The sequence below is a fragment of the Pholcus phalangioides genome, unplaced genomic scaffold, assembly GCF_987345545.1.
Source record: "Pholcus phalangioides strain wild (caught in Gottingen) unplaced genomic scaffold, Ppha-v1.0 ptg000004l_1, whole genome shotgun sequence".
NCBI lineage: Eukaryota > Metazoa > Arthropoda > Arachnida > Araneae > Pholcidae > Pholcus > Pholcus phalangioides.
The window spans coordinates 45,218,545-45,242,426 of record NW_028301597.1 but is presented as its reverse complement, the minus strand read 5'-3'; the positions used below and the strand labels follow the sequence as shown (position 1 = coordinate 45,242,426).

General features: G+C 41.4%; 2 protein-coding genes across 3 annotated transcripts in view; both read left to right on the top strand.

Moving 5' to 3' along the window:
* LOC149087686 (F-box/LRR-repeat protein 6-like) overlaps positions 1-18,638 on the top strand; it is a 28,905-nt gene extending 10,267 nt beyond the window's left edge. Inside the window, exons 1-7 of one of the 2 annotated variants that reach the window (XM_089231858.1) lie at positions 9,627-9,743; positions 9,870-10,033; positions 12,966-13,024; positions 13,136-13,234; positions 16,097-16,129; positions 16,247-16,285; positions 18,288-18,638. In XM_089231858.1, coding sequence (XP_089087984.1) covers positions 9,640-9,743; positions 9,870-10,033; positions 12,966-13,024; positions 13,136-13,234; positions 16,097-16,129; positions 16,247-16,285; positions 18,288-18,374 — 585 coding nt within the window. In that variant the 5' untranslated portion in view covers positions 9,627-9,639 and the 3' untranslated portion in view covers positions 18,375-18,638. Of the gene's footprint in view, positions 1-9,626; positions 9,744-9,869; positions 10,034-12,965; positions 13,025-13,135; positions 13,235-16,096; positions 16,130-16,246; positions 16,286-18,287 lie in introns of those variants that run through there. The other variant, XM_089231859.1, reaches the window with a different exon arrangement.
* On the top strand, positions 3,688-4,252 carry LOC149087687 (uncharacterized). Its single transcript, XM_089231952.1, has 2 exons — positions 3,688-4,062; positions 4,163-4,252. The coding sequence occupies exons 1-2, from the start codon at positions 3,688-3,690 to the stop codon at positions 4,250-4,252; spliced, it is 465 nt and encodes a 154-aa protein (XP_089088078.1).
* Positions 18,639-23,882: the final 5,244 nt, after the last annotated feature.

Below are 23,882 nucleotides of genomic sequence, written 5' to 3'. Positions count from 1 at the left end.
GAGATTTAAGAACTTTTCGGGAGGTCGAGCGATGAAACTAAAATTCGGGAGACTTGGCAGCTATGAGACAGGATGCTTACGTACCTGTCAGAGTCGTATCTAGACGTATCAGTGGTCCCATATCACGCCAACTGCACACGCTCCATACCATCACAGAGCCTCCACCAGCTTGAACATGAAGTCCCCTGTTGCCATGTAGGCAACATGGATGATAGACAACAATCCATGGATTCCATCAGATCGAAGCGATTGGAACCGAGACAAGGCAACTTGTTTCCAGTCCTCAACAGTCCAATGTCGGTGTTGTCGGGGCGAGGCGTAAAGCTTTGTGTCGTGCAGTCAGCAAGGGTACACGAGTGGACCTTCGGCTCCGAAAGCCCATATCGATGATGTTTCGTTGAATGGTTCGCACGCTGACACTTGTTGATGGCCCAGCATTGAAATCTGCAGCAATTTGCGGAAGGGTTGCACGTCTGTCACGTTTAATGATTCTCGTCAGTCGTCGTTCTTGCATGATCTTTTTCCGGCCGCAGCGATGTCGTCGATTTAATTTTTTACCGGATTCCCGATATTCACGGTACACTCGTGAAATGGTCGTACGTGAAAAATCCAAATTTCATCGCTACCTCGGAGATGCTATGTCCCATCTCTCGTGCGCCGACTATAACACCACGTTCAAACTCACGTAAATCTCGATAACCTGCCATTGTAGCAACAGTAACCGATCTAACAACTATGCCAGACACTTGTGTTATATAGGCGTTGCCGACCGCAGCGCCGTACTCTGATTGGTTCCATATCTCTTTATTTGCATACGCATGCCTGTACCAGTTTTTTTGGCTCTTCAGTTTACATAGTTTTCATAGTATACATAGAAAAGCTTGGAGGGAATTCTTCCTCATTTTCGTGACAGCTTCACACTTCTCTTGGCTCTATGGCATCACTGTCGCCAGATTTAATAAAAATGTTTATTAAAAATTAAATTCCGTACGTTCCAAAAGTAAATAAATTTTTATTTTAAAATGATGCAGGTCCAAAAATATTGAACTATATCCATAGCATTAAAAATACACAAGACATTCTGAAAATTATTTAAAAAAATCTTTAATTTTATATATATATATTACAGTGAAATTCATTTACTGTTTTAAAAAAAAACGTGATCTCTCACTATTTCCGCCTGGATATTACTCAGATATGATTAACGAGCGCAATATACTATAACAGCCAACTAAAGTACCAAAGTTGCATTGTAACAACTTCAAGTTCTCATGTAGACTGATGGACGAGCTGCAAAATCCTTTTGTCTACATTGTATTTTTGTGTGTGTTTTGACGTTCATTGCTTTTTGTACTTTTGTCTGATTGTGTGTGTGTTGGAAATATTTTAAAAAAAATCTGAAAATTTCATTTCTGACACACACACACACACAAATGGAAAATTAAATTTCTTTCCAAACCAATTTAAAAAAATACTATTGTAGCCTCGTAGGGTTGAATTTACGGTATTTATTTTCACTATAAATTTACATCGGGGGGAAAATCCGGCTTAGAACAAAACATACACCACGTGGACGACATCACAACAACTTCCTCGTTTCCCACTACTCTCGAACACGACTGCCACGAGAGCGCGCCACCTATATTAACGGATACGGTCGGCCTTGACCGTCACACTATGGCATTCATTAGATCTTTTAATTTCCAAAAAGTGTTCGTTTCGTAGAAACATTTGTGTGGAAATTAATTTAAAAAACTCGGCATAACAATGACAGTGAAGGAATGGGGTTTCTTGTATTTCTTCCATACAAGTTCTGACGTAACATTACGTCAAAAATATTTAACGTGTTCACCCCCGTAAAAACGTATTTTTTTTCACAAAAACGGATGAAAACAATTTTTCAAGGAAACATATTTTCTGGATTTTTATGCCGAAGTGAACTCGCGCGCGCGGAAAGAAAAGCCATCTGATCTTCATCGGTACTCGAACCCAGGTCCTCTCACAAACCGGACAAACATCACTGGAAACAAGGCCCTTATTTAACGCTCTGTGACGCGAGATGCTGAATATTGGACAAAAATCCACCTGTCTTTATCGTCCTGCCTAGGGGCCATTTGCTGAAGCTAAGAAAGGCTACTGCCTCTACTTCAGCACCTCACACCAGAGTGCGTGAAATAAGGAAGGCAGGATCGCTTCTCCAGTGATGTTGATGTCTCACAACATCACTGGAGATTGTCACCGCGATAGCCATAAATTTAAGGATTATCGCTAATGTATAGAAAATAGCCTAGTGATGAAAAGGCTGGTGGTCATTTAGAGTGCACTCTTAAGTGATTTGCATATTGTTTCTGGATTTATGTTGGTTTCTGAGAATACGCAGATGTAGTGAGCCCAAAAACTACTAGTTTCAATTATTTTGACGGTCATATGTCCTTTCAGAAAATTTGTCTCTCTACCCCCCCTCCCCCAAAATTTTTCAGCGTTATTCTCAAAGGGGGTAAGAAAGTCTACACATTGTAAGCATTTGGGGGGTGCAAGTCTGCCGATAAGAGACGTAAACGGTGTACTGTAAAACTTCACTCGATCATTTCCTGTAGAATTTTCTTTCGTTGTGGTGCTTTCCTTGCTGGCTGTGTCAAATCCGCCGAACATAATGTCGACAAAACGAAAAGTGCTTTCTCTGAAAAAAAACCAAAGAACTGGAAATTTTTTAAGAATTCAAAAAGAATTTTAAATTCATGACGAAAGTTGATCTTTGAAAACAGTTGAACATCCGTGTGTCAAATTCGAAAACGATTATAAAGCAAAGAAACAAAATCATAGACCAAGCTCCTGGTTACAAATCACCTACTGTCAAATGAGAGTCCACGATGGGAAATTTTCTCAAGTCGAGAAGATTTTGTTTCAATTTTTTACCCAATGTGACGATGTCAGAAACATAATGTTCCACTAAATTTTATTTCTTTTGGGGATTTGAAATACGCGATTTTCAACTATGTTTCCGTCAAATGTTATCGGAATGGTATTTTTTTTCCTAACCGAGTTGAAGATGCAATTAAATATATTGAATTTTTAAATTATTTCGTAAGCCTGGGGTGGAGTCATTTCCGTCTCAGTTATTCGTCTTACACATTTATACGACGTTTTGGCTCGGCCTCTTCAACGTCGTATAAACGAGGTTCCACTGTTACTACTAAACCACGCATGCACCTCGTCCATATTCCTCTGCGGAACTTCTAACGAATAGGTACATGTGCGTGGACGTGCTGTGAACCTAACGTGAAGTTTGTTTCTGTGTAATGCTTGTTATGTGCAGTGCCGCAATCAATTTTTCCAACTATGAGTAAAGTGTAATGATTGAATAACTGTACCGTTGTAGGCCCGATTTCCACAGTTAATAGAGAAAGCGTTTTGTGGGGAATCGGTTAAAGCCGTCCGGATATTATATATATTTTTCCTTGTGGTTGGAAGAGAAGTCAAAGCCGTCTAGAGATGACACTCGGTGTTTTGGTTGAGGTGTCACATGTTGTCGCGTATGTGTATGTCCGTTCCATGCGTATGTAGTGATTTTTGTGATTTGTTTTAGTTTAATAAATAAATTGAATAGATTTTATCATCGTTAATCACTACAACTGGTGACCTATATTGTGAAGAGGACAGGCAACCAAAGGATTTAAGCAAAACAAAATGGCAGATGAAAACGCAACTGGTTCGGCAGAGATCGCCCATGTTTCCGTTAAAGCTCCACCGTTTTGGCGAGCAAATCCGGAGATCTGGTTTAGGCAGATGGAAAGTCAGTTTCTTCTGGCAGGAGTGACAGTCGAGGTGACCAAGTATCATCACATCGTATCTGCCTTGCAACCAGAGGAGCTGTCTGTTGTCGGGGACATTATCACCAGCCCACCCACCGCAACATCTTACGCTACGCTAAAACACCGTTTGTGCACGCAGTATGCGGACTCGGAGGAACAGCGGTTGCGCGACCTAATTTCTGGATTGCAACTGGGTGATCGGAAACCATCACGCCTTCTCCTGGAAATGCGAAGTAAAGCTGGGCAACGGGTGAGTGATGATATTTTGAAGTCTCTTTTCCTCCAGCGGCTGCCTACAAATGTTCAGCAAATACTAGCGATATCCAATGATAGCCTGGATAAATTGGCAGAAATGGCTGATGCCATACTTGCCGCCGCGGAAAGCTCCACTGCAATTCATGCGGTTTCAGCTGAAGCTTCGCAAATGCAGACCATTCTAATGGACATTTCTTCCCGTTTGCAGCGTCTCGAAACGCGTGCTCGATCCCAATCAAGAAATCGCCGAGGATCTCGTCAGCGTTCCAGCAGTCGTGACAGAAATTACCAGCACTGCTGGTACCACAGGCGTTTCAAAGAAAAAGCAACCAAATGTGTCCAGCCTTGCAGTTTCAACCAGCAGGGAAACTAGTTGGGCCGTCACTCGATACTCAGAGTGACGGCAAACTCGAGTGCTTCCGGCTATATCTGTCTGACCAGTCATCTTCCGTGCAGTTCCTCATAGACACTGGCGCTGATGTATCTGTACTGCCACTACGCAAAGAAGATTCCCGACGTCAGCCAGACAAGCTTCAGTTGTTTGCTGCAAACGGAACTGCCATACACACCTTCGGTCAACGACTGTTAAAACTAGACCTAGGACTTCGTCGTGCATTTCATTGGTCATTCATCGTTGCTGCCGTTTCACGTCCAATCATCGGATCTGACTTTCTGCGGCATTTCGGACTGCTTATAGATGTTCGGCGCGGTCAATTAATCGATCCACTCACTCAGCTTCGTTCACATTGCAAGATTGCTGCTGCGGACGTACCATCCCCAGCAGTGAAATGCATCCGGGACAATAGTGAATTTCATCGAATTCTCACCGAGTTCCCTGAACTGACAGAGACTGTAGCAACGTTTAATGCTGTTAAACATGATGTCCAACACTGCATTGAGACAAAAGGCCCGCCAGTTGCATCAAAACCTCGCAGGCTACCACCGGACAAGCTGCGTGCAGCCAAGTGGGAATTCGATCATCTAGTTGCCCAAGGAGTTTGCCGACCATCTCAAAGTTGCTGGGCAAGCCCACTGCACATGGTACCCAAGTGCAACGGCGATTGGAGACCATGCGGCGACTACAGGAGACTGAATGCTGCCACTATCCCTGACAGATATCCCGTTCCGCACATCCAGGACTGTCTCCAGGTGCTAGAGGGGAAACAAATATTCTCCACCCTAGATCTCGCGAAAGCCTTTCATCAAATCCCTGTGAGACAAGAGGATATTCCGAAAACAGCCGTAACAACACCATTCGGGCTGTTCGAATTTCTCTTCATGCCTTTCGGACTGTCGAATGCAGCTGCAACATTCCAGAGGTTCATACATATGGTGCTGCAGGGTTTCACCTTTTGTGTACCGTATTTCGACGATGTTCTCGTGGCATCTACAAACGCTGAAGAGCACAAGGAACATTTGCGCCAAGTATTCAAACGTTTTTCCGAATTCGGAGTTCGCCTCAACGCTGCTAAATGTGTTCTGGGGCAACCATCAGTTCGATTTTTGGGTCATATGATCTCTGCAACTGGCGTTGCACCTCTTCCTGAGAAAGTGTCGGTCATCGCTCAATACCCAAAGCCAGACACAGTCAAAGAGCTCCGACGATTTTTGGCCCTCCTCAATTTTTATCGTCGCTTCGTTCCAAAAGCAGCAGAGACGCAAGCACTCCTGCATAAATTTCTAGCGGGTTCCAAGCGAAACGATAAGAGGAAGATCGTTTGGACCAAAGAAGCCGATGAAGCATTCCTGAAGTCTAAGCGGGATCTGGCAGATGCAACAGCTTTGGCATTTCCAGTGGCAGCAGCATCTTTGGCTATTGTAGTAGATGCTTCCGATATTGCCATGGGCGCAACTTTGCAACAACGTGTGTCAGGATCTTGGCAGCCACTTGGGTTCTACTCCAAGAAGTTATCTCCTGCACAAAAGAATTACAGTGCCTATGATCGAGAGTTGTTGGCAGCTTACTCTGCTATCAAATATTTCAGGCACATGGTTGAAGGCCATTCATTCGTCCTGTACACGGATCAGAAGCCTCTCACATATGCCTTCAGACAGACTACTGACAAATGCTCACCTCGTCAGCTTCGACACTTGGATTTCATTGGCCAGTTTACCACAGACATCCGACACATCAAGGGTGCAGAAAATGTTGTGGCAGATGCATTGTCTCGGATATCCATATCTTCCATAGACACACCATCTCCCACCGACTTCAAACGAATGGCAGAGGAACAACTCAAAGATGAGGGTATTCAGCAACTACTCACCAATCCTTTATCTACTTCCTTGAAAATCCACTCTCTTCCTGTTGATGAATCAAAGCTTCAGCTGTACTGTGACGTCTCTACAGGACGCATTCGACCACTGGTTCCATGCTCGATGCGTAGGGACATCTTCACTGCCTTGCATGGACTGTCACATCCTGGAGTGAAGGCCTCTGTGAAACTAGTTCAAGAGCGTTTCGTGTGGCCCGCACTGAAGGCTGACGTGACCACTTGGTCACGTACATGCATTAACTGTCAGAAGTCTAAAGTGAGTCGGCATACGAAGAGCCCACATGGGGAATTTTCACCACCTGATGCCAGGTTTGAACATGTCCACATTGATATTGTAGGCCCTTTGCCTCCATCAGAAGGCTACACATATTGCCTCACCTGTGTGGATCGCTTCTCTAAATGGCCTGAAGCCTTCCCTATGCCGGATAGCTCTGCTGATACCGTGGCCAAGGTTTTCTATTCTGGATGGGTTGCTCGGTTCGGTTCACCTAACAGAATCACCTCAGATCAAGGTGTCCAGTTTGAGTCCTTTTTGTTCAAGGCTCTAACCAAGTTCTTGGGAACCAATCGCCAGAGGACCACATCATACCATCCACAAGCAAATGGTCAAGTAGAACGCTTCCATCGAGACCTTAAGTCTGCTATCAAGGCTCACGCAACTAACCGCTGGGTAACAGTACTTCCTACGATTCTGTTGGGTTTTCGAGCCGCCTGGAAGGAGGACTTGCAAGCTACAACTGCGGAAATGGTGTATGGTGCACCTATACGGCTGCCAGGAGAGTTTTTCGTACCTAGTCGTCATCACCCAGATCCATCAAGCTTCGTTGATCAGTTGAAGACCACCATGGAAAATTTAAGCCCAAGACAGACTGTTCGCCACGGAAAACATTCTGTTTTTGTCAGCAAGGACCTGCTGTCTTGCTCATATGTTTTCCTCCGCACGGACAGAGTGAAGAAAGGCCTAGAACCTCCGTACGAGGGACCTTACCAAGTACTGTCAAGATCAGAAAAGGTGTTCCAAATACTAATAAAAGGTCGACCAGTATCTGTAAGCATAGACAGAGTCAAACCGGCTTACATCTGCGGTGATGACCTGCCTTTCAATGCCCACAAGCCTTCCAACGATCAACAAGAAACAACAACTTCAAAGCATCAGCAGACAACTTCTAACGATCAGCAAGCAACAACTTCACAGCAAGCAACAACTTCACGGCAAGCAACAACAACTTCACAGCAAGCAACCACAAGTTCAAAGCATCAGCAAGCAACAATAACTTCAAAAGATCAACAGACTTCCAGTGACGAGCACCAAACTTTCATGACCACCCGCTCAGGTAGACGGGTCAGATTCAGGTTGCCTTGCAGGTAGTTCTCTCGCTATCGCTGGTGGGGGACTACCTGTGGGGAATCGGTTAAAGCCGTCCGGATATTATATATATTTTTCCTTGTGGTTGGAAGAGAAGTCAAAGCCGTCTAGAGATGACACTCGGTGTTTTGGTTGAGGTGTCACATGTTGTCGCGTATGTGTATGTCCGTTCCATGCGTATGTAGTGATTTTTGTGATTTGTTTTAGTTTAATAAATAAATTGAATAGATTTTATCATCGTTAATCACTACAGTTTCTACGGGGGGTAGAAGTTTTTTATAGATATCGCCAGGAAACAAGAAGCGATGAGTAGCCTACTATTATCATAAGAAATATAAATAAAATTTTATTGATTTGAAAATCTATGTATTTATCAGTAAGGCTTGGATTTTTATCACAAGTCATATATTTTGGGCATTTTCAAGGAATCGGTCATATTTTAGTAATTAATGATATTTTTAATGATTCTAATCTCCCGGCATACGCTGGTCAATGTTTCCCGGAATAGCGGGAAATGCGTTTTATCTGTGATACGAGGTGCCCTCAACTTGGGCGAAAAAAGGTGGGTCTGATGCGACGGACCAGAGAGGGGGCGCAAATTTCACTCCTTTTACCCAAGGGAGCTCAAACTTTAGGAAAATGCAGACCACTTCATTGGTGTGGAAACGTGTCGCGGTCAACTTGAGTAATCTGTAAATGTGCCGCGAGTCCCGTCAGTCATGTGGAAGTGCGCTGTAAACCGCTTGAGTAATCTGGAACACTTAGTGATCGGGTAACTTGTGTTGTGGAACTACAGCCAAAGTACTATGGGACCGTGTCACACGTTAGTGATCTGTAAATATATTTCACTAAACACCAACTCTGGCCATACCGCTATATTGCAATTTACTGCCATTAGTGAGATGGGTTGGAAGTGAAGGCGCTGTCTATCGGTGGTCGCCTCGAGTTCATTAGGGAAAATATCTTATCGATATCCTCCCTTGGGTTCGAACCCGGGACCCTGACAACAACCTTCACGATGGTAGACGAGCATCTTACCACCATGCCACTCGGGCACAATCTGTAAATATGTCGCGGGTCGCTTAAGTTATCTGACAGGCGTTGCGGGCTACTTGAGCGATGTGGAACTGTACCACGGGCCACTTGATGGCTCTGGAACTGTGTCGCGGGACACTTAAGTGATCTGGAAATGCGTCGCGGGCTACGTGAGTGATGTGGAACTGTACCACGGGCCACTTGATGGCTCTGTAAATTTGTCGCGGGTCACTCAATGGTCTGCAAATATACCGCGGATCACTTGAGTGATAAAGAACCGCGGGCCACTTAGGTGATCTGTAAATGTGCCACTTAGTTTAGGCTTACCAACCATCCTCTTTTAGGAGGGCATGTGCTCCTTTTTGATGCCATTCCAAGTGTCCTACGTTTCGGAAAATTCGTCCTTTTGTCCTCCTTTACAAGTTTCCGGACTGTGTCCTGTTGCTCGCATGACATCCGTGGAGGGGGGGGGGAGAAATTTCTTGATTATGGAAGAAGAAAACTGTCAAGGAATGAAAATTATTCTATGAAATTCGTTCTTTTCCCCCCTAGAATTCACGCGTCGAATGAAATGCACCATTTGGCGTCACACCTTTTCTCTCAAGCGTGAACGGTTGGATTCCAACGCGTTGGGTTCCACAGACACGATTCCGACAAAGCTCACCTCTTCGGGGAACCCTCGGGGTTTCCGGACGTCGTCAGTGAAGCCTTCACTGGAAATTATTAATAAATAAATTATTAGTTAAACGCTAGAATAGACAGGGTGAAGGAGAAACAATTCAAGTGTGAGAATAACGTAAGAGAAGAATTCTGTTGATTTTTCACTGAAGGACAATGGGATGAATATTAATAAACCGGTCTTAATTAATTCATTAATTATCAGTAAAACCTATTCATGCGATCAACAAAACAGATTGATATAGTATATAAACGACGGCAAAAAGCCAATATATCCATAATTTACTCTTTATCCCAGTTGGATAAGAAACCAATAATAAGGTAAGTTATTGGAATCGATTCTAGCGATGAAGTAAATATAATTGTAATTATTGTATTCTTCGCTTTTATTTTCTGAGGTATGTAAAGTCTATTCCCTTGGTATTGTAATGCGTTTTTGTTTTGCAGTTCGATAATGGCAAAGTGTAACCAATTCTCTACAATGATGTCCGTGGCGGTCATCGTCGTGTTATCGTTGGCAGCCCATCAGGTCGAAAGTGTCCGAAGCTTGAGGCCTTTCAACACGATAACCTTCGATGAATTGCTGAAGATCGTCAATTGCGTGTCCATGTGTGAGTTTCGTATTCGTTTATGTTTTTTTTCTTTTTGACGTGAATATACGTCTTCTAAATTATCTGACTTTACAGGATGCATTCGCAAAAAATTTGCGTAACGAAATCATTTAAACACTCGTATCTCAGGCAGTATTCAGAATATATCAGTGTTTTTTTAAAGATATTACTTGGTAGATCTCGTTAACGCAACTGCAATGATATCACTCTGGACCTTAACCTTTTTAGCGGCAATCCCAAGGTATCTCGGGTTCTTAAAACCCTCTCAAAACGGCAACCTCAAGCCCATATGCCGTTGAAAGTTTTCTTCTCCTGACAGAGCACGTTTCCTTCTTTCCCCCTGTCCTGACAATGAACTAACTTTTGTTCAAAGTCTGATAATGGAAGGAGAGAGAGACGATATTTTTCCTTTCCCTTCGAGGAAATATAGGATTATTGCGCACAGCATAAATTACAGAAAAAAAAAATTCTTTTCTTCCTTGTTTATTATTATTTTGTGTTGGATTGAGGCAACATTTACCAGCTTACGCAGTCGGAAAAAATATTCTTCTTGAAAATAGGTGAATAGGTGGCAATATTTCTAGAAGGTTCAGTGATTTCCACTGTGGCAAAATTTTAAGAACCGCTCAAAAAAGGGCCCATCCCCTTCTCCGTTCTGGGCACCAGGCTAGCGGTAACGCTAAACTGTTTTAAGCTACACCTCGAGAAGTTTACAACGCAAATAGCCGGCATTGGTATCGTCTGTTGGCTATTCCAAAGACAAATCCAATGATACCCATTTGATTAAGTCAGTACCCACCACTCGATTTAAGATGCAAAGAACGTATTCATGTCAAAACTTGCGGCCGCGTGTATGACACAGTCTACCATTTTTTGAGAACGCTTATTGTTATTCCTATCTAAGCAGTGGAACTTTTAATTTCGATTGTTGTGCCTAAATATTGAACTGTCTGCTATAAGAGTCTTGAACCCAATAAAAATAATTTCAATAATTTTAATTGATTAATAATTTCTAATTTTTTTTAATAACACTTTTTCTCCAAGCAGTTTCCCTTTCATATTTCATTCACGTCATCATAAAAATACAGTCAAACATCGTTAGTGCGTCACCTGGTTAACACGTCCGCTTACCGGATCACTTTTTGGAAGTACCAATTATCTTCGTGCAGGAATTGGCACAGCTATGGCTTACTCCGTTTAACGAGTCACTCCGCTTATCAAGTCATATTTTTGTTCTCCCAAGAGTGACTCATTAACGAGGTTTGACTGTATATATTTTTGAGAAAAAAGAGTTTTGGCTTGTAGAAGGTTAAATTTAATCGTATGAACCGCAATAATTCACATTTCTGTGAGCTATTAACGTTACCTCTCTTTCAACAGTTGTTCCCAACTAAATGCGCGCGGGCAGAGGCGGATTTATGGCTTTACAGCTGTAAAATACTTTTTGTAAGCCCCGGTGGCACCAAATTGCTGCTCGCAAGACGTTGATGCCGCTCCCTGGGGTAGGATGTACATATAATTTTTTTTTACACATTGAGAAAATAAATGCTCCCTTTGGGGGAACCCCCATATGGCGATCATATCGCCGGGCCGGGGTAGATTACTCATTTCAGCCTGTAGGCTATTCAAATTTCCTCGTGATTCCACATTTCTTATTTTGTGTTACCAACCACCCCGATAACTGACATCAGTCGTTCCTGTGAACTTGTCGCCCTGTGTTGCAAACCACTTATATACCCCTCCGTAAATACACATCTCGGCACGGGCAACCTTGCGTCCGTTACAACATTTTGAAAATACGTGTCAGAGTACGTCTAACAAGTTGCTATACAGCCAGTGTCCAATATGCGGTCACGTGGTTAACTCTCACCGTGAGGATGCAGGTTCAAGCCCCGTCGACGGCACAGTGGTGGTCGTCTGAAGTTGATTTTCCGATGTTTTTTCCAACTTCGAGGCGAGAATGCGAGCCGGTCGCCCATTTGAAAAAGGCTCTCTGTAGAAAGCAGGCGGACCTTAAACATGCCACTTATATCAGTGTATGCCAGAATACGCGTCAAAATTTAATTTTACTCCTCCAAATTTCGTTGAGGAGTGAAAATGATTTGTGGAATGAGTTCAAACACTCCAGACTTTATTTAGAAATCAAGCTCAAGATGAGCACCTCCACAGGTCTGAAACACTTCCATCGCCACTGGTAAATTGCTAAATTGGAGTGAATTTCTAAACTGGGGTCTGAGGGTGACACAAAATCTTCCTTACTTCATTACGCTACATCTTTCAACATGGGGAAAAGTAAAACGCGAAAAGGGACTGTTTTTTTCTTGAGCATAATACCGCGCTTGGCTCCTAAGAAATTGGGCTGGTGCCTAAATATATATATATTTTTTCGATTTGTCAAGCCCCGGTCTATACGTGTGTGTTTGTTAATCAGGCGTAAGACATTGTTCTACGGCCCATTGCGGGCAGTATGCAGTATGTGCACCTCGCGTACCACCAGTTTGTGGGTGGTTAAAGGTGAATATACTACCTTTCTTAGTATGTTTAGCGTTTTTCGTTGCTGCTATATTTCGAATACATAACGTGAATGCATATACAGTCGAATACCGTTACAGCGAAAATCCCGTTTTAACGAACGCTTTTCTAATCCCTCAGATAAGTTTACATGGGGACAATGCAAAAACCTGGAATAACTTAATAACGAAATTTCGTTATGATGAAGTGATTTGTATATTCTCTTGGAATTCGTTATCACGGGATTCGACTGTAACTGGTGCGCATGCGCACTCCTTACCCCTTCAACCACTGGCGTAAATGTTTCAATTCATTCTCCTGCTCTATTTTTTGAAACAAGTGTGATTAAGTGTGGTAAGATAATTAGATGATTATATTCATAGTTACGAACACACTCTGTCATCATATTATTATTTTTCAGCTGGAGACCGAAGACTTCAGGTGAAGTTCGACCATTGCGACACTTTCCACCCCCATCAGGTGAGAGGTCCATCATGTCTATCAATTAATTAATTAATTCATTATGTTTGAATTTTTAATTTATAAATTCCGTGACTTTCGCTAATTAAAATATTGTCTCTGTTCACACAGACGTATGCAGCTCGTCAGGTATGTGGCGCTAAATACGCATCCCCCGATAGCGTGCAGTTCTGGAGACTCCTGGCAGTTGAACCGCAAAGGGCCGCTTTGGTCAGTCTTTCAACAATTTACTATAGTGTAAAATGTACCGTGATCTCTAGAGCCTGAATTATATGCACTAAAAAACGTGGCAAAATATGCTCAAAAAATATGCAAATTTGTACTTAAAAAAATGCCAAAATATACATTACAAATCCCCCCCCCCAAAGGTATGCACTAAAATTCCTGAAAATATGTAAAATTGAGAAAATATACCTTAAAATATCACTATGCAAACAAAACATATATACAGTTGAATACCGTTATAGTAAAATGTCGTTTTAACGAATGCCGTTATAGTAAAATGTCGTTTTAACGAATACTTTTCTCATTCCCCCAGATAAGTTTACATAGGAACAATGCAAAAACCCAGAATTCCTTTATAACGAAAGTTCGTTATAACGAAATGATTTCTCCGGTCTCTTGGAGTTCGTTATAACGAGATTCGACTGTATATACTTTATTAAAATGCACATTTTCTATTTCTTAGTTCATATTCATTTACAAAAATATCCCCACACACATTGGCGTACGCAAAGGGGGGTTTGGGGTTCTAACCCCTCCCCCCTTAAGCTGAGGTTATAGTGTTATCTTACAGGAAAAAACGTAACCCCCCCCCCCTCTTGAGAAGGAAAAAAATGTAACACCCCCCCCCCCCCCCAAGAAAATTCTGCGTACGCCTATGCGCATACACATACTAGCTGCTCAGTAACGAAATACAGTGAAACCTCGCTACAACGATACTCGATATAACTATAAATCTCTCTACAACGACATTTTTTTCATGTCTTATTTAGATAAGTCGTCTATAATCTAATGTGAAACTTCTGTCTCTCGATAAAACGATATTCCCTGTACAACGATATTTGTTCTCGGTACGCAGAGAATCGTTATATCGAGATTTCGCTGTACCAGTAAAAACAGGAATTTCTACACTATTTTCTAGAAACAATTGAACACTTTTAACATAAACCTCTAGAAGTAGCGCTAGGACGGCATCACACAGTAAAAGTTTTATAAAAGTTGAAAATGTTAACCAATAAGCGGAAAGGTTGTATTTGCTTGAGCGCAACCGATAAGTTTATTGGTTGCGTTTTTTTTTCATATTTTACAAAAGAACTTTTATCAAACTTTTATAGTGTAATCACGACCTCCTCTTAGGACCGTATGAATGTTGCTGATTTTGGGTCACTGCTGAGAAAGCTTACGAACCCCCCCCCCCCCCCCACTGAGTTAAAGGGTGATTTCGGCGCCTCCTCTTGTCCAGCGCCGGGAACACCAGACCCACCTGCTTCACCCTAGTTGTGGGCACACCTGTGCCCGGACACTTCCACTCACAAAAAAAAAAATCAACCTGGTCGCGGGCTCCTAAAGGGTGGTTCCCAACTTCGAGGCACAAATATGAGCCGGGCTGATCTCTCAGTTAAAGGGTCTCGCCGCAGAGAGCAACAGGCCTGCAACGGTATGTTATTCAATCGTTACATTCAGGGGACGCCGGAACATATATGCTCATGTTCATGACCCCCACATTCTGAAGCAGGGCCCCTAGGCTGGGATCTTTTACGGGCCCCCCCCTTTATGATGAATTTATAGCGTGAAAAAACAAAAAGTGATTAAAATCCACCGGGCCCCAGGGCTGGAGCCTTGTCAGCCCACCCCTTGTGGGGGGGGGGGCACGCATGCTAATGTTGCTACAGCAATGGTATTGCTCAGCAGCACCAATCATCATTCAAATATAGTTCATCCCCCCTCCCCAGTTTGGGCGATGGGAGATTTACCAAAAACGGGACATTTTTGTTGAATGTGTGACTTATGGTCTTCATACATATCCAAGTGAAAACATTATCTTTATTACTCGAGCAATAGGAAATGTTTCCGGGCTGCTTAAGTGCTCTGGAACTGTGCCACGCATCACTCAAGTGATCCGTAATTATGCCACGGATAACTTAAGTAATCTGGGAATGTTCCGCGGGTAACTTGAATGATGTAGAACCGCACTCTGTGGGGGGCAGTGCCGTCTTAAGGCATGGGCCCACCCGGGCACCTCAAGAGAAAAGGAGCCTCACAAAAATGGGATCTGGTTGAGATTTTCGAAAATTTGTCTGGTAGGGCCTCAGAAAAATCATTTGTCCCGGGGGCCCATAATGCTCTTAAGATGGCCCTGCTGGGGGGGGGGCCGCTTAAGTTCTATAAAATTGTGCCACACGTCACTCAAGGGATCTTTAAATGTGCCACGGATCGTTCAAGTGTTCTGGAACTGTGTCACGGATTACTTAAATGAATTTTGGATGTGCCACGGGCCATTTAAGCGATCTGTAAATGTGGGGGTGTAAATGGGGGGCAAGCCACATCAGATAACCTTCAGGGCCACATTTGGTCTGCTGGTCAAGGGTTTACCACGTATATCTTAAAGGGTGCATCGCAATGAATTTCGTAAAAAGAAATTTTGAGTTCTTACCCTTCAAATATCGCATTGAAATTAACAGAAATCGATTATAAAGGTAATTTTTTTCCTAAATTTTAATTTCTTTTTAAATTTTTCTTACATTAAAAAAATTATTTTTCTCCGTTGGGGGGGGGGGGACGCACGAGCCCCCCACGTACGTTTCTGATCCCACCAATATGCGTTATAGGAGGCAGTGCTGAAGAAATTTTGTTGACGGGGGGGGGGGGGGGGAGAGGGAGGGGGTCAAAAATGTCAAAAAAATTTGCTGACGTAATACTTGGACGGCCTCAAACCTGCTCGTAGGGAAAACCCGGTCTTTACTGTATTTATGAAACGATTAGTTATAATAATAATATATGACGAATTTTTAAATTTTTTAAAATTATTTCATTAATTTTTCTCCCCCCGTATTTCTTGTTTTTAACCAGATCTACGAATGCATGAGACAATCAACACGTGAGGTAAATTATTAGTATTATTTTGTTTCCATAATTTCAGTCAATTTCTCAAATTTACGTCATAGTATTTGTTTTCAATGAATTCGAATCATTGTAATTTTTTTCGTATCTCCATTCCAGTACAAGCCCGTAGAAGTTGCTCAAGAAATGAAGTTCGAAGTAAGATATTTACTATACTGTATATTTTATGATACAACTTTCTCCGCTTAAACGAGGGCCCTTAATGGAAATTGGGGACCTCCTGCACTTGATAATGATAATAAGTCTCGAGGCATATGTTCAGGCACATGAGTAGCTTTTTATTTTAATGAGAGAATTTTTCACATGAAGGGGCAAAAAATTGTGATCTAGGGGTTGCTTGGGGGGAATGGGGTTTCTTTACCAGTGCCGTCTTGACGCATGGGCCCACCCGGACACTGCACCGGGGGCCTCGAGACAAGAGGGGCCCCTCACAAAAATGAGATCTGGTTGAAATTTCCTAGGATTTACCAGGTGGGGTCTCCGGGCCAAGTGATTTCACTGGAGCCCTATCTGGCAAATTCTCGAAAAATTCAAGTACTTATTTTTCTGAGGCCCTTCTTCTCTTGATGCCCAGGTGGGCCCCATGCGTTAAGACAGCAATGTTCTTAACCATGGGTCTTCTGCAAGTCTTCATGGACGTTCGTGACCATGGATGAGAAGGCAATTTACTCATTTTTATTGTACAGTAGAATCCGGACTATACAGCCTAATATGGCGGAAGGTCGCGCCAGATAGGCCGGAGTTCTATGAATGTTCATTTCCTACCCAGGGCCGTAACTGCCCCGGGCGGCAAAATTTAGGGAAGTGGCAATTTTACGTGGGAACAAAGAACGCCGTTATAAAATTATCGAATTTTATAGTTTTTGGGGGGGGGGACAAAAATCCTAGTTACGGCCCTGCCTTCACCATACCATCAAAACCATTTTAACAAAAACCTTTCATTACAGAAAAGGTAGTCCAAGAATATAAATATTGTTACGGAAATTATGGAAATAGTTATTATTGATAATTTATTATGCAATTTCCCGCCTGTAAATAGTCGTTATCTTATTTCAACCTGAAAATGAACGCATTCCTATGTGAATATCGCCGAATTGGCAACAAAGTTAGAGAAGTTTGGCGACAGCTATCAGCTTATAGCTATCAAGGGACCCGCGTGAAACTGTACGTTGGAAAACCCTGGCCTGAGGCCGGACAGTCGAGATTCCACTGCAATATACAGGGTGATTCCCTTATCCTAGAGATAGAGAGATACGTCATTCATGTTTCACAAGGAGTTATATATATATTAAAATATAAAAATTACACGATCCCTGTTCTCAAAAAAACTTGATTGAAAAGTTGCTTCCCTGTTTTTCTTGAGGCAAAAAAAAAAAAAACAATACATTCCAATTTTTTTCTCAGTGCAATATTCGCCGAGATATTTGAATTTCAGGGAAATGTCGGGAAAGAAACTAACGGACCCTTTTCCCCTCGTTTATGCTGTTCTTTCCCAAATTTCCTCAGTTTTTTTTTTTTAAATTCTAATATCGATTCTAATATTGCACTGAAAAAGTTTCTTTTCTTGGCCTCAGGAGAAACAACTTTTTCATTAAGTTTCTGAGGACAGGGGTCGTGTAAAAAAGTTAATTTTCATATTTTAATAATTATAGAACTGCAACCTCTTGCACCATGAATGACGTATCTGAGGACTACACGTTGTTTGGATGCTTTTCCTAATTCGAAATATGCCTCTAGGATCAGCGTTTCGCCAGTAAAATGCGGCAAGAGGAATTATGGAAACACGCTGGGGTTATATACTGAATATTATTCTGAAAATGGGTCCATGTAATGCAGAAGAACCCCTGGCATAGCTGGTGTTCAAACTACAAGGTTGCAGTTCAATCCGTGAGCCTCCCTGGGTAGGGTGATATTTTGAGCACTCTATCCACCTGCTTGTTTGAAGTACCATCTTGCAACGTAATTCCCATACTTCCTCTTCAAACTCATATGCCACACCCGGATGTGCTCTGTACTTTAAGAAGACCCTGCCCTGGGGTTGTGAGGGAGCACTGTTTTTTGTAAACCTGTAATTAATAGTGATTTCATTAGACTGCATCCATGTTATTTGGCATTAATTTATTTTCTTCGTTTAACACAGGGATGCGTCAGAGAAGTTTACGCAGTGGGGAGATGTGGACGACACCTAGGAAAAATCGCACCATTGGTACCACTGATGTACGGCTGAGATGTGATGTTACGCATACACAGTTGACACCTAAACGGGTGGTTCAATGCCCGAGTAATAAAAATGTTTTTTTTATTAATATACTCATGTTCTTTCTCTTGAGTAATTAAATATTTTCATAAAAATGCGCATACTGTAGAATTTCTTATGCACAAATGAGCCCCAAAATTTTTTTGCGCCCCTGGTCACCCGTTCGGGTAGCCCTGTGCATACTATAGAATCTACACAATTTACTCGTATATATATAATAATTATGTATCGATTTACTTCTGATTTTCAATAAATGTTAGAGCATTGATTTCAAATTTGAGTATGGAATGAATTATTGTACACATCCTTTTCAAAAAATTAGAACAACCCAGAATTTTACGAGAGCTGTTCAAGAAACGCTCATGCTGGAAAGCCCAAATTAATTAACGCTGCAGTTGTAATTTGTACTGTATTTTCATCTTCCAAGAGGTTGTTCTTGAACATATTGGCGGCAAAAAAATTGCATAAAGTAGATGGAATTTTTCTTTAAGTGTAAAATTACTTTTTCCTTTTTTTTCAATAAATTAGAACATATGTCACTTAAAACGTTATATTACATGAGTATTTTCATGTAAATTCATATCCAACTTGATCAAATTCGTGTTTTATGTCTTTCCTCGTTATTTATGCGAACCTAGAATCGTTCAATCTTCGCAATACGGGTAGAAAAACGGGACATTTCTGCAAGCGCAAAATTACCAGTGCATTTGGTAGGACAATATGGAGGAACGCTGATATCGTACGAATACGTTGTACTATGCATGGTCTTCCCCTCTCCCAAGGGTGAAGCTGATAGAGCCCCTAGACAATTACCACCATTTTTTGTTTTTCATACTATAAATTCACTATAGAAAGGCCCATGAAAAGGGGCTTGTGGGCCCGCTAAAGATCCCAGCCTATGTGCTCCAGGCTTATTACTATGTCTATTTTTGGTCTTGACCATAGATTTTATGCATCAAGATATTGAACTTGTATAAGTCTCGAGCACAAATCTGGATTGGACCTCAACTATGAATTCCGTCGTTGCTATTTCATAGCCGACAGCAGCTGGTTTGCAATTTATTCGTTTTTTTTATTTTTTTGGAAGATCTCAATGGCAAATGAAATTTTCTTCTCGATGAAGGTCTTCAACTTCTAGAACCAAAAGATAGGGAGCAAAGCTGGTTAAAAAGTAACCAGCTTTGGTAGAGAGCCTAATGCACACCGCCATCAGGAAAGTCTTTTCATTCATCTGTCGATATTTTTTGATTCCAGCAGCTGAAGACTTCGTTTAAAGATGGAAAACGAAGATTGGACCAAATGAATCCGGCAATGTCCATCAAACATTAATTGATACTTCCGTGGTTTCTGACATCTGATGCTGATCCTACCAAGAGATTGGGGTGTTGTGCTACAAAAAAAAATTGAATCAAATGCAAACTAGCTGCTACCGCCTGTCAGCTATAAAATATCGAGATTGGTATTCATCATGGTTGAGGTCCAATCCACAGATCTGTACCGCAGACTTCTAAATTTAGAATCTGACGCATTTGTCTTGACGCATAAAATCTATGGTCAACGGCAAAGCGGGATAGTCATAGTACAATGTATTCGTACGATGTCAGCCCGCGTTTCCTCTCATACTGGTCGACCAAATGCACTTGTAGTTTAGCGTTTGCAAAAATATCCCGTTTTTCTACCCGTATTGCGCACCGTCACCAGTGATGGTCGGCTGAAGTTGGTTTTCAGTGATCCTCAAGTTCGAGGCGTGAATGCGAGCCGATTTCCACCTTAAAAAGTCTCGCCGCAGAGATTAACAGGCCCACAAAACGATACAATTATTAAATCGTTACACTTCAGGCATAGTTAGAAAATTTGACGGCGAATGGTAGCACCGCACATGAAAAGCATTACACAGAAACAAACTTCGTTAGGTTCACAGCACGTACACGCACATTGTAACATGTACCGATTCGTTAGAAGTTTCGCAGAGGAATGTAGATAAGGTGCATGTGTCTTTAGTATTGCGAAGATTGAACGAATCTAGGTTTACTTACATAACGAAGAAAGACAAAAAACACGAATTTCATCAAGTTGGTGTAAATTTACATGAAAATATTCGTGTGATATTCCGTTTTAAGTCAGATGTTCTAATTTTTTTGAAACAAAGAGGAATAAGAGTAATTTAACACTTTAAGAAACATTCAGTCTACTTTATGCAGTTTTTTTGCCACCGATGTGCTCAAGAACCTCTCAGTAGATGGAAAGACAATTTTCAACCGCATCCTCAATTTGGACTTTCCATCAACTGCTCTCGTAAATTTCTTTGGTGTTCGCTCCCCATTGCAGGGCTTGGCGAATCGAAAAAGTATATTTAGTCACCAGCAAAATTTCTTAGAAGCTCCCCATGGGTCTCCTGCACAAGAAAAACTGTCCTAAATTATGTTTTCCGGGACATGATTATATCTTTCAGCATGAAGAGTTATGCAATGAATTTTGCGCCATACTTGGACTCTAATATTTAACAGTCACTTATGGAATATTTTTTTGTGCACCAATCAGTGCCGTCTTAAGTCATGGGCCCCACCGGGTGCCTTACAAAAATAAGATCTGATTGGAATTTTCAAGAATTCATCTGGTAAGGCCTCAGAAAAATCTCTTGGTTCATTCGGAGCCCATAATACTCTTAAGAAGGCCCTGATAGAAGGGCCCGTGAGAAGTCTGACCGGGAACCCTTCTCAAGGATGTTGGAGACATGCCCCCCTCCTCCCATATCCTATAGGAGAGATCTTTGGCGGCCTCCAGGTTAGACTTTTCACGTATCCCTATACAGTGAATTTATAGCGTGAAAAAAAGTGGTCCTGGGGCCGAGCCCAGTCGGCCCCACCGTTTCATCTGAAGGGGTTTTGTCTCGGACTTTTTTTTCTCTTTTATCTTGATTTACAAAATGAGCCGAGTGTTTCATGTTCCTGTAGCGGACGTGATACCAGGGGCGTAAGCATGATCGATCTTTGGAAGGGGCGCAATAGGTTTAAGGCAGTGGGGGGAGGGGGCATGAAAAATTTCTTCAAGAGAAATCGTGGAGAACGAAACGATAAAATGTAAAAAAAAAAATATATATGCACCAAATTATTTCACGAAAAATTAATTAATTAATATCAAAATGAATTGTGAATAAAATATTTCACACGGAACTTTTCAATTATATTTTTATGTAATTTCATTATTGGAATTATGACCTGGAGATTTTTAGATCCGCATAAACAAAGGGGTTCTTCAACCCATGGCCCGTGGGCCAAATGTGGCTCTCCGAGGTTTCTGCCGTGGCTAGTCAATAATTTTTACAAAAATTATGACAAAATAGTCTACTATTATTACAAAATAGCTATTTTACATAAAAAAACGTTAAATTACAAAAAAAACCCGTTAAAGAGCCCTCTGGGGGCCACTGTAATGCTGTATTTAGAAATGTGATACTTTTCAGATTCAATAGTAATGCTGTGCATTTGATACATTAAAAGAGCCTTCGCCGTCGTGACGAATTCGGGGGACCCTGAGCGAAAACAGTTTTAGAGACCTATGATTTCTTACGCGAGAGGCCGAATTCCGGTATCCACAGACATCCATAACATAACTACAGAATTTATCAGAAATGCTAAGAAACAATACTACAAATACAATGGCCACAACAGACACAAAATACCCAACGAGGCGACTCAAAAAAAGATGCCCATACGAATGTCGAATATATAGTCGAATCCCGTTTTAACGAACACTTTTCTAATCCTCCAAATAAGTTTACATAGGAAAAATGCAGACCCAGAATTCCTTTAGGGGCCGTTCAAGTATTACGTTATCGTCGATAGTGGGATTGGGGGGGGGTTCCCGATTTGCTTACTTTTGATGACAACGGGGGGGGGGTTTGAAAGATGCTTACGTCATCAACCACCGTTGATGAAAATATGAAATATTTTTTATGGCATCTTACTCGGCGTGCCAAAAATACCCAACGTAGATTCGTATTTCGATAGTTTGTGGGCCCTTGAAGTAACATTCTCCCCTATTATGCCGCGGATCACTTAAATAATCTGAGAATGTGCCACGGGTAACTTGTGTGATGTAGAACCACACTGTGGGTCACTTAAGTGCTCTAAAATTACGTCACATGTCACTCAAGGTGTCTCTAAATGTGTCACGGATCGCTTAAGTGTTCTGGAACAGTGTCCCGGGTCATTTAAGTGATCTGAAAATGTGCTACGGGCCGCTTAAATGCTCTGGAATTGTACCTCGGGACACTTCAGCGATCTGTAAATGTGCCGCTTAGTTCATTTTTACAAAATTAGGTTTCAGGATGGCAGGCCGCATCAGACAAAAAAATATATTATTTTTGCATTTAAAAAATAAATTTTTGATCGTGGGAAAGGGGCACGAGCCCCCCCCCCTCCCCACCCCGTGTACGTCTCTGATCCCACCAATGTGCGTTAAGATTTAGAGGTGCAGAACTGATGACGAAATTTTGCTGACAAGGGGGGGGAGGGATCAAAAATGGCTAAAAATTTGCTTACGTAATACTTGAAAGACCCCTTACAACGAAATTTCGTTATAACGAAGTGATTTCTCCAATCTCTTGGAGTTCGTTATTACGGGATTTGAGTGCATATCTGAACTACAGCAACCCAATAAGAAATGAAAAACCAATAATTATGATATAAATATAATGCCCATAAAAGTCATGGTTGTCTCAAAGTACGGATATAGCTTCTCGATTTGTCCCAATTTGTTTATCGTACTTGTTTTTAAACGTGTCAGTTGTGTTAGAAATGAATGAATGTTGGAAAATTAATGAGAGAAATAATTGCAGAGTTAATGAAAGAAATAATTTTCGTAACTTATGAAAATAAATAATATTAAAGTCACCAAAGAATAAGGCAAGTATTTTCCTTATTCGCTGGTGGCTTCTTAATATTCTTGGGCAAAGTTGATCTACTCTTCTATGAAAATTAATAACTAATGAAAAATATTTACATCAATTACTGAAAGAAACAATTTCAGACAGAATTATTGAGAATAATTTCGGAACTGTTAAAAGTAACAATTCATGAAAAAAAAAATAAGAATTTTTCAAAGAAATGTGATCTCATAATTAATGAAAAAAATAATTTCAGAATTATCGGGACAAAAATTTCAGGTTTGAAAAATAAATAATTGAATAAAACGAATTAATTAATTAAGGAAGTTATTTGAAAATGAATAAAAATTCCAATTTAAGAAACAAACAAATTCAGAGTAAATAAAAGTGTTCAATAAATTTGGAGAACCCTATTTAATAACCGAAGAATGCCGCGGTATGACTTCGTGGCCCGCGGAAATTTAATTTGGCCCGCAATTTCTGAAAGATTGAAAAGACCCTTACCATAAACAAATAAAAAAAAACTGCACTTACGTGATGTCATTATTCTTTTTTATTTACACGCACGGAAAAATTCAAGAATTATCATA